This window comes from Plectropomus leopardus, chromosome 23, assembly GCF_026936395.1.
Source record: "Plectropomus leopardus strain MGB_pleo_1.0 chromosome 23, ASM2693639v1, whole genome shotgun sequence".
Taxonomy (NCBI): domain Eukaryota; kingdom Metazoa; phylum Chordata; class Actinopteri; order Perciformes; family Serranidae; genus Plectropomus; species Plectropomus leopardus.
In genome coordinates this window covers 17,071,596-17,087,306 of record NC_142198.1, presented here as the reverse complement: position 1 = coordinate 17,087,306, position 15,711 = coordinate 17,071,596, and the positions used below count along the sequence as shown (strand labels likewise).

At 39.1% G+C, this 15,711-nt stretch overlaps 1 protein-coding gene across 1 annotated transcript in view; it reads left to right on the top strand.

Moving 5' to 3' along the window:
• Nucleotides 1-15,711, top strand: part of actn3b (actinin alpha 3b) — a 72,137-nt gene that overhangs the window by 22,535 nt on the left and 33,891 nt on the right. Inside the window, exons 2-11 of the mRNA XM_088073743.1 lie at nucleotides 6,058-6,172; nucleotides 7,330-7,449; nucleotides 8,387-8,473; nucleotides 9,908-9,995; nucleotides 10,258-10,336; nucleotides 11,491-11,572; nucleotides 12,741-12,826; nucleotides 13,115-13,207; nucleotides 14,641-14,871; nucleotides 15,395-15,542. Coding sequence (XP_087929869.1) covers nucleotides 6,058-6,172; nucleotides 7,330-7,449; nucleotides 8,387-8,473; nucleotides 9,908-9,995; nucleotides 10,258-10,336; nucleotides 11,491-11,572; nucleotides 12,741-12,826; nucleotides 13,115-13,207; nucleotides 14,641-14,871; nucleotides 15,395-15,542 — 1,129 coding nt within the window. The remainder of the gene's footprint in view (nucleotides 1-6,057; nucleotides 6,173-7,329; nucleotides 7,450-8,386; nucleotides 8,474-9,907; nucleotides 9,996-10,257; nucleotides 10,337-11,490; nucleotides 11,573-12,740; nucleotides 12,827-13,114; nucleotides 13,208-14,640; nucleotides 14,872-15,394; nucleotides 15,543-15,711) is intronic.

Here is a 15,711-nt window from a genome sequence, read left to right as displayed (position 1 = left end):
AAATCTTGGTTTTACAACATTTGACTTAAAAAATCTAACTTTTTCACTGGACACAAAAGTCATGTTAAACATTTCTGCAGTTTTCCTTCAATTTGGGTTATTAGAAAATTGGAGTTAAACTTAATTAAAAAAACCAAAACAGTATTTGTGTCAAAAGACAGAAAATGCACAAACTATAGAGACATGATGGGAAACTGTAGATGGATACATGCAAACAGCGTTCCCTGTAAGCTAGATCAGTATGAAAGTTATTCCAGATAAACACTACACCAGCATATTTCCCTAATTAGACCGTCCGTCCCTGATTTGAAGGTGCTAATTAGGGAAATCAGCTACTTATGTAATTACATCTGCACAGTCCTCTATGGCGGCAGACTGGACGCCAGTGAGGAAGTATTGCAAAGAGATTTAGGTGTAAATGAAGATTGTCCTGCAGGTTAATATAATTATCCGCCTAATTAGCTGAGATGTAAAGTTGTGGGTTTTATATCTGTGTCAGAAGACGGTCTGAGACAGAGAAACTGAGCTCTGTACGTGTAAAGAGCACCTTGACATAGCAACATAGTAACACTCACTCCTGGCTAATCATCAGGTCAGCCACAGCTGAAGTGTGTGTGTTGACAGTGTGTGTGTGTGTGTATGTGTGAAAAGTGTTGGACTGGCACCACAGAGGGCGGAGGGGGGTGCATAACCTGTAATATAGCGGCGAGACAGGGAGACGGTCAGCTGCAGGAGGCCATTATACTCTGTGGGGAAGGTTATGTCACAGGTAAACAAAATGTAATCCCTGGTGAGAAAGCAGCCAGCCAACCAAGTGGAGATGCAGTCTTGACTTCATAGTAATTTATTTTAAAATTTAAACCATGCACACTCAAAAGATTCTTATTCAGTGATTTGACACCATGTAAGACCCATTTATTTTTAGAAAAAGTTACTATTTTCTGGACATTTTGACCTATTTTTTTACAATTATCTTCTAAATATTTTTTTCCCTCTGTGTAAATGCATGAGAAAAGGTGTCTGAACACAAGAAAACTTTTGTCATTTTATGTTTCAAAAGGTTAAAACGCCTTTAACCACTGCATGACCGGAGGATATGTCTCTGCCAAAGTCTCTTGAAATCACATCAGAAGGCAGCATTTGCCCTTTCGAAAAACTCCATGGTGCAGAATATTACTTCCTCCCACCTTAAGATATTATTAGTTTCTACTCTAACCAAACTCCAACAAGGCTGTGCTGAAATGAAATATGAAGTGCAGATATTGAACAGATTGGTTCAGGACTTGTATCTTGCTCATGGCTTCCCCTCTGAGGCCAGCTGCGGTAACTCCAGGCGGCGCCGCGGTTGCATCAGCTCTTTGACGGACAGCCGAGCGAGCCGACATTATTAAGAGCTCTGAGCCTGTTCAGATGGGAAGAGTGTGTGTGTGTGTGTGTGTGTGTGTGTGTGTGTGTGTGGGAACATGTGCGTGTCAGCTGTATTGAGGGTCAGCAGCCCTAATTCCCCTTGGGGGGGCGTAGTTATGACAGGCATTTCGCTTGGCCACCGTGACCTCATTTTACAAGAAGGACCTGTAAAAAAGGCCGAGCTGAGCCGGGCCAGACCGACAGGTGTGGACAGACAGAGGAGAGAGGACAGGAGGGAGGGGGGTGATGCCAGGATGGAGGGTGACTTCATGCCACTGGACTCTATAGGGGTCCTGTGAATGCTTTAAAAGCTGTGAATTCCTTTATCTAAGAATAAGACTTTAATTTTTCAGTTTTGACTGTCACTGTACCCTTCGCACAATAAAACCACAACAGCAGAATTTGTATTGTTGAAACCAGTACTAGGAGATGAACACATGACCTGAGTTTTCTCGGCATGATGGGAATCAAAACAGTGGAATCCAACATTCAGAGTAAATAAATTCATAAATAACTCATGTTACACCTGTTAAAGTGGTCTTAAAAATAGTTTTTTTTGGCATGTTTTGTTTTGCTTTGTTAGATGGGACAGATTAACAGTGTGAAAGGGGGAGAGATGGGATGATATGCAGCAAAGAGCTGTAAGCTGGACTCGAACCTGCGACCCCTGTGGCACAGATATTGCCATTAGACATTGGGCGCTTGCTTAATCCACTAAGCCACCAAGACCTCAAAATGGTTTTAAATTTCATTTCAAGTGGCATCAAAAAAGTCCAAAAAAGTCTTAAATTTGACTTGCCGTAAGCTGTAGTAACCTTGTTTAGACCACCACAGGCATTTAAACAAACCCAAGGGATGAGATAGTGGAGTATTACATGCAGGGGACAAGAAATAATAGCTTTTCTAGATAATTGTTTTTTTTATCCCGCGGAACTCTGTTAATCATATTGAATTTAATGAATTCTGGATTATGTGTGTATCTCCGGCTTTATTAGGTTAAGCGAATCTTCAGTTTCAATTACCGACAGTTTAGTTTCTAACAGCTCTCCTTTGATGTCGGCGACACTTCACCCCTCTCGTCTTACCCGCACTCTCTCAAGTTATTATTTTATACATCGTCATATTCTTCGATCCGTTTCTTCCTCCTCCGACTCTTATCTCTCTCCGTCTTGGACGCTTACAGTTCACCTCAGGAATCCTGCCTTCTCAGCTGTCCCGTGGTGTCTCATAGCAACCCGATTTAGCCTCCAGCCCCCCCCACCTTCCACTTTCAGTCTTTTCCCCTCCTCCCCCTCTTCTACCTAATTTAGCCCCCCCTCCTCCCCACTCCCTCAGCTCCCTACCTCCTTCCTCCTTCCTTGTCTCCTCTCCGGCTCGGCCTTGTGGCCTGTGTGTGCTGGATTAGGAGCCTGTCTAAATTTGGTCATGCATGGCAAAGGAGACATGCACCTGCTGGGACCCCGGCTGGTTGGACAGGCGGCCTCCTCTCCTCTCCAAACCCTTACATCAAATTACACCGGGGCCTGGGCATTCCTGCCTCTCCACTCACTCCTCTCACTTCTCCACTTCGCTGCCTCGCTCTTTCTCTTCTGACTAGTGTCGTTCTTTGGCCTTTAAATTCGTTTTTCTGGGACCGGCTCATAGTTGGATGTTAGCTGCTGTAGCTGTGTTAGTTTGTGCTAACGGAGCTGATGTTGAACTGGCCAGGAGGAGAGCGGCTCCAGAGACGGTCTCTCAGTGTTGAGTCTGCCGTAATGGCAGCAACAGAAAGTAATTTTTCTTACATTAACTTTTGAATTTTCAAGCATGGTTACCAAATAAATGAATTTTATATTCTACTTATTTTATGTTGTTGACCAATTTGCTTTTACATGTCAGATTTTTTAATTGCAACCACTCAAGTAATTTAATGCAACTAATCGAATATTAAAATTACTTCAAATGTCTATCCCTAATCACGAGCATGAACTTGAAGAACAAAGGTTTATGAAACAGGCAGAATCATAAAGGGCAAATTTCTAGGTCCTAAAATTAGATTAAAAAAATCATCACAACGTTTCTCCTTGAATAAAGTATAACAACATACTACAAAATATTGAACCGTAACCCCTGTATCGTAGAGTTGCAACGGTATGAGATTTTCACAGTACAATAACCGCCTCAGAAAATATCACAGTGTCAGGGTATCTCACTATTACAGGGTTATAATTTCACATTTTATTTCTATAAATGAAACTTTATACCATTTTTTTCAATCATGTCTTTATTATTTTCAACATTAAACAGATGACACAGAAAAAATAGGAGTATAATTAGGAAAAAAATATGTAAAAAAAAAAAACAAGTTCAGCTATGGTTATAAAACATATGTTTTCTTTTCATACAGAATCGGATTAAGTCTAGCTGGCTAAGTATACCTTTTTTTTTTAAAGTAAAAGTGAGTAAAAAGTCTCCCTTTTGAAAATAACTAAAACAAAGGTATGCATTTTTTCAATACCACAGATAAGCAAACTTACTTATTAAGATAACCATTAATTTTCATAACACTTTATACCTTGAAATTGGTATATCACTGCAACTCTACTGTATCGTGACACGTATCGTAGCACCAGATTCTTTCCAACACACAGCCCTGGCATGTAGAGATGTGGTGTAGCGCACTTTTTTCTTTGCTGTATTACTCCGCTGGCTCTCACTCAGTCACTCATGTAGTTTCTTTCTGTCAGAAGCACCTTTTCCTCCCCTCTCTCCCTGTCACCATTTCTTCTCTGCCTGTCTCTGCTGCTTTGCTTCTCTGTCCACCCATGTAGATCTACAGTCACGCTCGAGTGCAGGTGATAGACACGGACGCACACACAGATGTAACCATACACCCACATACTGTACAAGGGCCTATACATTTTGATTCCCAGAGTGTTAAACGTTCTCTGCTGTAATGGAAAATTTATGCCCTCACCTACTGAGCACAAACTGTGTTTCACTGCTAATTTATACATCTTTCTCTCTCCGTGTCTGCTCGGTCTCTCTCTCCTCACTCCGCCCACACTATCATCTGTAGTTAGTTATTCAGCTCATGTACTTATTCTGCTTCTACACCCACACATCTTCCCAACCCCGGCAACTTTTGGCTCTACAGTAGCAGCCCTGACACACACACACTCTTGAATGCGAACACACACATCCTATACTCACATTCGAAGCTAAACACCATGAAAGCCTCTCAAAATACCATTCAGAGATTGATTGAATGGCCTGATGGAACCAATTGAATTGTCCCCGACGTGCACGACCGACGCCATTAGGCAATTTTCCAGACAGACCAAAAGCAAGCACTCAGAGGCTGAGAGCCATTTACATCACCGTCTGCAGTCTGCCCATTACGCACCGTGGCATCACCTAATGAACAGTTGGGTTTCCAAAATGAGAGATCTGGCTTTTAAAAGATGCAGCACCTACTCTTATAAAAATGCTAGACACAGCACAAAATTGGGACTAGATGTAGACTTTAGGGCAGGTAACTTCTTGGATGAGAGTTATTACACTGATAGACTCATAACATGGTACTTGAATGACGAACTCCAGCCCAGGCGGCACCAGGATGTTTGTCTGTCCGACAGTTAATTATTGTGATGGCAGTAGAAATAAATAGTGAAAAAATAGTTAAGAGTTAAATCATTATTTCTTTAAATTTTAAGGCTGATATTTGCTCCAAGCTAACTGTTCCCTTGTCAAAAAGCCTATGGGATTTTTCCACTGGATTTTGGATCATTGCAGAAAATAAGCTCTGTGACAAAGAAACATTTATGATGCTGATGTTTAAAGTGAATATTTTAAACAATACTTTTAAAAACATATTTTTGTTGATCTGAAAAAAAAGAGTACTTTACATTTTTAATGTTACAGTAGGCGGGTTTCCATTAACCCCTTTCCATTATCGCTCGCATAACACGCAATTGATTGGAAATAATGACGGCGAGTACGGTGGCTGCAACAGAAATAAACCTGCTAATGTTTTAAACATCCTGTCATCATTAAGAGGAGAAGTCGCATAACATCACTCAATGGAAATGCTGTTATCTCACAAAAAAACGTTTTAAAAATATCACTATTTTTTGTGTAAATCTGTGATGGAAACCCGTCTAGTGTTTCTGAATTCATCTAGTGATCATTACAGGATGATTTTTCAACAAAATGACTAACAGACCAAATGGTAATATATACCAGAAGTCAGTTACATCTTGTTAAGGACTGTTGAGTCAACAGTCAAACTGACAGAAATGTCTCTGTGTAAGTGTGTGTGTGTGTGTGTGTGTGTGTGTGTGTGTGTGTGTGTGTGTGTGTGTGTGTGTGTGCTCTCACCATCGGCAGCCTCAGCGATAACAAGGTCACAAATTGAAGTGGACAGTTCAGGCCTTGCTAAGCAGTTTTGACCCTGCTCTCAAGAGGGAAATCTCAGGCTCTCCGTGTGTGTGTGTGTGTGTGTGTGTGTGTGTGTGTGTGTGTGTGTGTGTGTGTGTGTGTGTGTGTGTGTGTGTGTGTGTGTGAGTATGTGCAGGTGTAGTTGTGTAGCGTGCTGTCAGTGTCTGTGAATGTGTTTGTCTTACAGTCAGATGGGTGACAGTTAAACCCTCTCGATCTTCTCTCTCTCAGACCTTCACAGCTTGGTGTAACTCCCACTTGAGGAAGGCCGGGACACAGATTGAGAACATTGAAGAGGATTTCAGAAATGGCCTCAAACTCATGTTGCTGCTGGAGGTCATTTCAGGTGAATCTCAACAACACACACACACACACACACACACACGTTTGTTGTTTACTTACTGAGTCATTACTGGTGATATACTGGTTTCATCCATGATGTCTTTTTCTTTACATTTCAGTTTATATATATATATACACACACTTTAATATATAGGGTCTCATTCATGAAACATGAGCATAACAAATTTGTGCGTTAAGTGATTGCAGAGGCAAATATAAGCATATTTCAGCATTCATTAATACGTTATTAGCTCCACTCTTTCTGAAGGTATGAACAAAATCTGCACCTGCTTCTGGGTTCTTGTAGATCTTGTGAAAATAAGGAATAAGGAACGCACATAAATATCGCTTGTCATCATAAGAAATTACAATTTTAATTGGCATTGTGCTCTGTTATGATCACAATTTGCAGATGCCTTTGAAACATGCAAATTAAACATCACGTAAGATTAGAAATCTAAGACATTTAGCTAAGTTATTTTGGCAACTAGCAGATTTGAGCTTCAGATTAGGTTTTTTTAAAAATGTGAGTGGGTTATTTAAACGACTTTGCTGTTGACTGGTCCAGTGGAGGCATGTCGCTGTCTCTGTCAGGAATAATTCCTCACAGAGAGGTCTCTACGGTGATGCAACGTGCTCTTCCAGCTGTGATTGGAAAGAGCCTCTTGTAGCTGTTTTTGTGCGCGCTGATGTGTTCCTATCAAGTTTCATATTAAACATTTTTCAACTCACTTCTTGGATGGTTCAACAGAGGACACAGCATCCGTCACCTTTAGTAACAGAAGAAAACAATTTTTTTATTAACTTCACCCAAAAGAAGTTCAATCTCAGTGTCAGAAAGGTTTTTCTTTCCCTTCTCTCTTTCACTGTTTGTGGCATGTTCGCAGGTTGACAGGATGCACTCATGCATAGTCATTTTCACCTGCTTATATGGCTATACGTGGACAGGGATGTATGCGCTCATGAACATACACACGCTGAAATCAGAGTTTCCCACGGCATTTATGAGTACTGTGTAGGTTTTTACTACAAAGGTGTTTTATGTGCATATCTACTCACAGATTCAATACCATTTTATGAATGAGACTGCTAGTCTGTAGGATTTTGTGGTATATAATAATAATAATCTTTTTGGCTGTAAAATATTTTCTCGTCTTTCAGGTGAGAGGCTGCCCAAACCCGACAAAGGCAAGATGCGTTTCCACAAGATCGCCAACGTGAATAAAGCTCTGGACTTCATCTGCAGCAAGGGGGTCAAACTGGTGTCTATTGGTGCTGAGGGTGAGAGTCCTGCTTTGACTATCAGTGTCCTCTTTGTATTATTTTCCTGTCGCTGCTACCTGTTTTTCTTTGTCTTTTAATTAATATACCAAGGTCACACTGTATTTGCATTTCTTGGACCTATTTTTGAGCACCAGATGGCTGCTAAAGTTCATGGCGTTATGAGAATTCAGATGAGATGAGGCAGGAAAGTAAAAGTCACCCAACTGGGAACAATCATGAGGAATCACTGAAGAAAACTCTTAATTTAAAAATCACGCTGGATCAAATCACTGTACAAAAACACTTTATGCTATTTTATTGACTTAAATATTTTGTTGGATACATTATTCTACTAATAAAAAAGACGTTGTGGCATTATGTTATTTAAAATATTTATTATTGCATACGATTAAAGAGAATTGCAGGAAAATAGCTGCAAATTAGAAATACCAAAGACAGAGAGATACAGTAGAATGAGGTAAAAACAAACAACAGTAATAGAACTGTTTGATCAGTAAAAATGTTCCACATTGATATTTAAATAATGTCTTCTAATGTCTGTTCGCCCTCTAAATCTGCCTGACGCTCAACAGTTTTCCTCCCGCTGAGTTCAGTCAGTTTAACATCAGGCTCGAGAGTTCATGAAAACACGCCGAGAGGTTTAGTTGTGCAACATTATCACATCACTTCAAAAGCGGTTGGCGAATTTTCGTGTAACGTTATTTTTCTTCTCTCTAATTGCAGTCGAGATTCCTTTTGAGCCCTCGGGCTGCGTGAAATTCAATTTGTCTCAACAGCAATAGCCTCAAAAGGCGTTCAATTAAACTTGATTCAATAGGAGACACAGAGCTTCTAACCTTGTAGAGTCACGACTGAGAGGCCTGATTTTAGTCTTTTATATTTGATCTACTACCGTTAATAATGTGTGTGTGTTTTCTGTGTGTCTTTTATACAGAAATTGTTGACGGTAATGTGAAGATGACCCTTGGTATGATCTGGACCATCATTCTGCGTTTCGCCATCCAGGACATCTCTGTGGAAGGTGTGTGTGTGTGTCTACTTAAACTAACATTGACTTTTGTAAGCAACATATTAATTTGACAACTGAAAGATTTTTTTTTGTTTTTAACACTCCTCCTTTTTGTGTCAGGGAAAAAAAGAAATCAACACTATAATAAACCAAAAACTGATTCATTCAGACCTTCATCAACTACATTTGAATGAGCTCAAATTCAATCATATAAATGTATAAAACAGCCTTCAATATAACCTTTCACATGAAAAACATCTTTAATGAACAGATCGCTCTTAAACATCTATTTTATATTGCTGTGAAAGCAACACATTTCTTCTTCAAACTACTGAATTTATTCAAGTTTCATGCCAAAAACAAAATTTTACAAGATTATTTTTGAACACATCATGAAAACGTTATAATTTACCTTTGCCCAATACACACTTTTACTGAATAGAGATTGAACTAGGGTACATAAAAACAAATTTGCTCATATGTAGGTCTATAAATTATAAGTATTAATGAATACCTATGCACAGCCTTTATGTTAATTGTTTTGCACCAAAATTCTTGTCAAATTCCTTGTATATGTAAATGTACTTGGCAATAAAACCGGATTCTGGTTCTGATGCCAAAGCTGAATAATGTTGGATTACGACTTGTCATTTCATGGGCTATTTTTGGGATAGTGCCAAAAAAAAAGCATTAAGATACTGATTTGGATGTTCATTACCATGGCAACGATAGAAGTTTCTAAGCATTTGGGACAGCCAAAGTTAAAAAATATCACACTTCAATAACAACAACACATTCAAATGATCCACTTTGCTTATTTAAGTGTTTAGGACATCAGTCACATGTGAGTCTCAGATCAACCAACACTGCATCCTGTCACACGGTCCCGCTGTATATTTACTGCACTCTGTGATTTGTTGGACGTTTGTGTGCGGTAAATCAGATCCGACGATTCAGTCCATCTAACAAATTTTAGCTGAACTTGATCTGCACCTCACATCATCTCGCCCAGCCTTCACGTTGTCAGCCGCGTCAGCTCACAATCAATTCTTGTTTATAAAGACTCAGACCTTGTTCACGCCGGCCCTCCTCACACCTCTGACCCTCACCTTCAAGTCATCTTCTTTAACTCTCCTTTTATTGCTTCTGCTCCTCAATATCTTCTGCTGTCATATATACTTGACTTCTTCGGACATCAAGCTCCTTCTAACTACCCATAACACCTCCTCTCCCCACAAGTTTGTGCACTATAAACAAACAAATATATCAGCTGCAGACAAGATGATTCAAACTAGATCCATTTTTTTAGTTTTTTTGTACAATTTATCCACTTTTCAACATTCAAGCCCCCTCTCTGAAAACACCCTCCTTTCTTTTATCGTAATGCTCTAGTAAGATCTATTTTATACTTAATCTGTGCATCTCTCTTCCTTTACTTTTTTCCAGAGACCTCTGCTAAGGAGGGTCTGCTGCTGTGGTGCCAGAGGAAGACTGCCCCCTACAGGAACGTCAACGTGCAGAACTTCCACATCAGGTGGGTCTCCAATGCCGAACTGTGGCACAAACAGGGAACTGCAACCTCCTTTTGTTTTTCTTGAATGTTTTTCCTCTTTTCCAAATGTGCTGGTGTTCCCATTAACACCTTCTTTCTCATCCTGTTTTGTTACCAACCTTTTTGCTTTTCCTTGTCCTCTTTTCCCTCTCCATCCTCCTTTGCCCTATGAATCCTCTCTCAAACCCTTTACTCTTTTCCCACTTTTCATTCATGTTGTCCTCCTCGTCTTGTCGTGGCTCAGTTGGAAGGACGGCCTGGCTCTGTGCGCCCTCATCCACAGACACAGACCTGACCTCATTGACTACTCCAAACTGAGAAAGGTGCCCTGTCCTTCCTTCCTTCTTTTTTTTTATCTTTTCTTCCTCTTCTGATTTGCTTTCTTTTCTTTTTTTGTACCGATTTAAAATGTTTGGTGCTCAACATCAAAATATCTAAATCTGGTAATAGGTATTGGATTTTTTTATTTCAGTACTCCATTTTTCTTCATTTCAAGTGAAATTCTGTAAAAAAAAGCTTTTTGCAGTGTGTCCTCAAGATATGCCATGCGGTTTGTGATAAGGCCGTGTAAACAAAGAGTTGCAATATCGAATCTTTTGTAAACAAATACAAAGGTTTGATTTTCTAGATGTTAGAATTAAAGGTACCCAGCACAGAAAAATCTAACAAAGAAACAAAATAAACCAACCCCCAAAAAAATCAAAATCACACCAAAAATAGTAAAAGAATTAAATGTTTATCAGCACAGTTGGCAATTTTCTTATTGATTAACCAGCTAACTATCAGCTTTACTTTTTACTATTTATTTAGAAAACATACAAATATATGTTATAAATGTTTTTTTTAATGCAAAACTCAAGTAACTAAAGTTGTCAGATAAATACAGTGGAGCGGAAAGTACAATAGTTCCTTCTGTAATATAGTGGTGTAAAAGAATAAAGTGGCATGAAAAAAAAAACTCAGGTAAAGTACAAGTACCTCAAATTTACATAAGCACAGTACTTGAGTAAATGCACTTTGTTACATTCCACCACTGCTTATAAGTAATATATCAGTGCAGTGTTTTACAAGTATAGGTTTTTAAAAGTCTGATATTTTGTACTGAAAGTGTGAGTGTTTTACTTCAACTGGTTACAAAAATAGAAAAAAAGTAGTTAATGTTTCCTCCAGAGCTGTGTTCCTTCTCACTGTGGTCAAATAGCAAAATGTTCACATCCTCCCTCCAAAAATGTTTGGACAAGTGCTTCAAACAACAGGAGCAGAAAACAAATAGAGTCCCACACACTTGGTTTTTGCGCCACAATTTGCTGAAAACTCTCTAAAGATGTAAACATTGCTTTATTAAACTGACTCCCATTTCTGTTTTCTTTTTCTTAGCATGGAGTGAGACACTAGCTGTTATTGTGATTCTTGTTATATTAGTAGTGCAGTGCAGTCCTTAGTGTGTGTGTCTGACAATAGTTGTATCTGTCTATAGGATGACCCCATTGGTAACCTGAACACTGCTTTCGAGGTGGCTGAAAAGTTCCTGGACATCCCCAAGATGCTTGACGCTGAAGGTGAGGCTGTGAAACAACATGCACACTGAGAAAGCTGCAGGAAGTTTTGTCTGTTAGTGCTGACACACACCGATAACCTCCACCGCAGACAAGTACAGCACATAATGGCAGATGGTTCAAGGACAAGAGGGGCTTTTTACTTGGAATTCAAACATCAGCATAAAAAAATGAATAAATTACTTTAAAAGCATCTAGTGAAGTACTGATGGTTCTGAGGTCAGAAATGTTTTTTTTTCAGGCAGAATGGCTGAAATGACTCATACAAACAACAGTAAAACATAATGTTCTTTATGGGGGCAATTATTCTGTGTGTCATTTATATTTTTTATTCAAATGAGCCACGTTGCCTTTTTCAATAAAAGAAAGTAAAGACAGATATTAGAAAAAATGTTTAGCTTTACAAAATATTACAGTTACACTGTCAGGTAAAATAAAAATTTGACTTTTTGTGTGCCTTTTCCTCACAAGGAATGACCATTCAAAAGCTTTTTTGGCTCCATGCGGGTGATTATGTTTTCAGGTTGTCTGTCCGTCCGTCCTATTCTTTTGTTTGTAAAATTTTAAGAATGCCATGATGGATTTTTTTTCAAATTTGGCACAAACATCCACTTCAACTCAACTATGAAATCATTAGAATTTGATGGTCGAAAGGTCAAAATCACTGTGACTGTGTATTTTTCACATTCTCGAGAACTCATGGTCTCATGAAAGGCCTTAAGGGAATTTACTCAAACTTGGCACAAACGTCCACTTGGACTTAAAAATGAACTGGTTAGAAAGTGGTGGCAGGAGGTCAAAAGTCATGTGACCTCACAAAGCATATTTTTGGCCATAACTCAAGAACTCTTACACTAATCATGACCATATATTACACAAGTGTCAAAGATAACATGATGAAGTAATGACTTTATGTATCCTAAAGGTCAAAGGTCACCTAAGGCCAGCACTGTGATATTATAATATTGTGTAATAATATTTAAAAGGATCTTTGGTGCCCACCCTTGAAGTGTCCTGACTGTGCAGTCAGGTTAAAGATGTTTTTGAAATATCCATGTTTTCACAGACATGATTTTAAAATTGAGACTTGATGGGTTTGTGGAGGCGTACAACTGCAAGGCGGTCATTTGAGTTTTGTAGTATGTTAATGGTAACTTTTTTCCAACCTCAGATATTGTGAACACACCCAAACCTGATGAGAAGGCCATCATGACCTACGTGTCCTGCTTCTACCACGCCTTCGCTGGCGCTGAGCAGGTCAGATGTTTCTTTTAATGTTCACTTTATAGGATTTATTGTTTATAGTTTAAGCTCTAGTTACAGTTATAGTTGTATCTGTAGGAGTTAAAAATGTGGATCTTGTTGATTTGTTTATAACAGTGGATATGTTGTCACTTTTTAATTGATTAGAGCAGATGATACATCAAACACTATCAGCACGATGTAGCAGCACTCCTAATGAAAAAATGTGAGAGATTTACTAATCTTGGTTGTTATGATACGCTGCAACTGTATATGAATTGTTACTCTCTCTTCCTCCCTCAGGCTGAGACCGCTGCCAACCGTATCTGCAAGGTGCTGGCCGTCAACCAGGAGAATGAGAAACTGATGGAGGAGTACGAGAAGCTGGCCAGCGAGGTGAGAAACCACTGCAACCAAATACTCCCACTCTCAGTCTGTCCTGCACATCCTCCTCTGCAGCAACACTTTAATGTTCCACCAGTGTAAACTCTCTGCTTTTCTCCTTAACATGACACAACTCTGGAGGCTCTGCAGGCAAATCAATAGTTTGATGTGAAGTGAAAGTTCCAGTCACGGAAACTTGCAAACAGGAACAGAACAATACAGAAATGATAAACTATACGAATACACTCATGTGTGCACAGATTATCAATATACATAACCTATAATCAATTTTTATTTGCCTATATATTTGCGTATAAATGTAAAATTGGCAAATTTATTTCTGTTGTTTTCATTTGTAACTGTAACATTTAAAGATGTGAATTTAAACACTGCTGGTCTGGCCTCTGATGGTTTTTGTGCCGTAGCATATGACCGTTTTATAGCTTTGTCGCTTGTAGTGTGAACATAGCATAACACGTAACACAACCACAGACACTGATTAGAAAATCAAAGTGTCTCTGTGAAATTAAATGAGGCATAAAGCTTTTCTTGTCACAAAATGCTTCCCACAAATTCTGTCATGAGGACCAGGCTGCCAGGTTTTTCCCAAACCCTGACAATTTAAGGCCGAGTCTTTTCAGCTGACACAAACCGTTGGTCTGTCCCTGATCTCCTCCGGCTGTCTTTGAGCATGTTTGGTCTCTGCAGATGGAAAACTAAAATAAATCTGAACTCCTCTCCACTCCTCACATTACCTGGCACCGCCAACACAACAATACTGACTGACACTACTTCAGTGTGTTGATCCCTAAATTTAAGTTTTTGTAAAGCACCTTTTAACAAGACAAGTGCTGTATCCTAAATAAAAAAAACAGTGTGGCAGCTACTAATTAGATGCATTATTTTTGATTCATTTGAGAATTGTTTAAATGAAGTAGATTTTCCAATTGATAAAATGTCAAAAATAACAACAAATGGGCATCACAAGTCTCCACAGCCGCAGGTTTGTGTTTACAAGTTGTTTGTATTTCTGAAGCTTTTTTGATCCATAATAAGTAAAACAGTAAAGTTAGTAGAGATAGAGTAAAGGTCAACAGCTAGGGGAGATAAAAAAATTAAAAAGTGAAAACAACATCTTTGTAATTTTTAAATTGCATTTATTGTAGAGAAAAGCTAAAGAAACAGACATGGGTAATAGCTAACATTTTGCAAATCTAAAATCCAAAGTCAATTATGACCCACCTGACCCACTGAGACATGAATGAACCCCAATCCATGAACTTTACCTAAAGACATACACTTGTCAGAGCTCTGAAGTATTTGTCCTAGTGTTAAGACAAAGTGATAAAGTTATAGGACAATCGTTTGAAAGAAAACAAATTACATACAGGATTTATATATAAATAATGCATGCAAGAATGATAACATTTCCCTTCCTTCTTAAGCTGCTGGAATGGATTCGCCGCACCATCCCCTGGCTGGAGAACCGCGTGGCTGAGCAGACAATGCGCGCCATGCAGCAGAAGCTGGAGGATTTCCGTGACTACCGCCGCATCCACAAGCCACCCCGCGTACAGGAGAAATGCCAGCTGGAGATCAACTTCAACACCCTGCAGACCAAGCTGAGGCTCAGCAACAGGCCCGCCTTCATGCCATCCGAGGGAAAGATGGTGTCGGTGAGCTGAAAAGATTTGTAGCTTAGTGTATTAATGTTGCTGCATCGAATCATTGTAGACTTTTTAGGGTTTGAGATCAGTTGGAGGATTACTTCTGTCTTTGTTATTTTCAATTCCCTAAAGCTGATAAAATCCTTTCAACCCATCTTCCTTTTTGATCCAACAAAAATAAGACTGTTCTTTTAACTACAGATACAATATATTTGCCCAACAAAAGCAATGTAGAATAATTAAAAAAGAAAACTATAAAATGCACAAGTAAGAAGGAAAAACCGAACTTGCTGAGCTGGGGTTCGATAGCTCATGTTCAAGTCAGCTTAAGTGCAGATAGAAGCTGCACTTCATTTGCAAATAATGGAGCACTCATTTCAAATTTTTCTGAAATTTACATATTTATTAAAGTGTTCTCAAGGCATACATTTCTATATTCACATTCTGAACACTTAGTTCCTTGAAACAAGTGTCAAATTAATATTTAGAATTTTTCAACATAGAGCAGCGTTAAAGCCTCTCTCTCGTTCAGGATATTGCCAATGCTTGGAAGGGTCTGGAGCAGGTGGAGAAAGGCTATGAGGAGTGGCTGCTGACCGAGATCCGCCGCCTGGAGAGACTCGATCATCTTGCCGAGAAGTTCAAGCAGAAGTGCTCTATGCATGAATCCTGGACTGCAGGTAGGGATGACAGACAGGTATTATATGATTCCAGGGTACCAGGATAATGTTTGTATTAAGGTGAAACATTACTCCTTGAACAGATTGATATGAAAAAGACAAAGAAAAGGAAAACTATAGACTTTCCTCCAAAATAGAATCAAGCATGTTGTACAAAACTGCATATAAA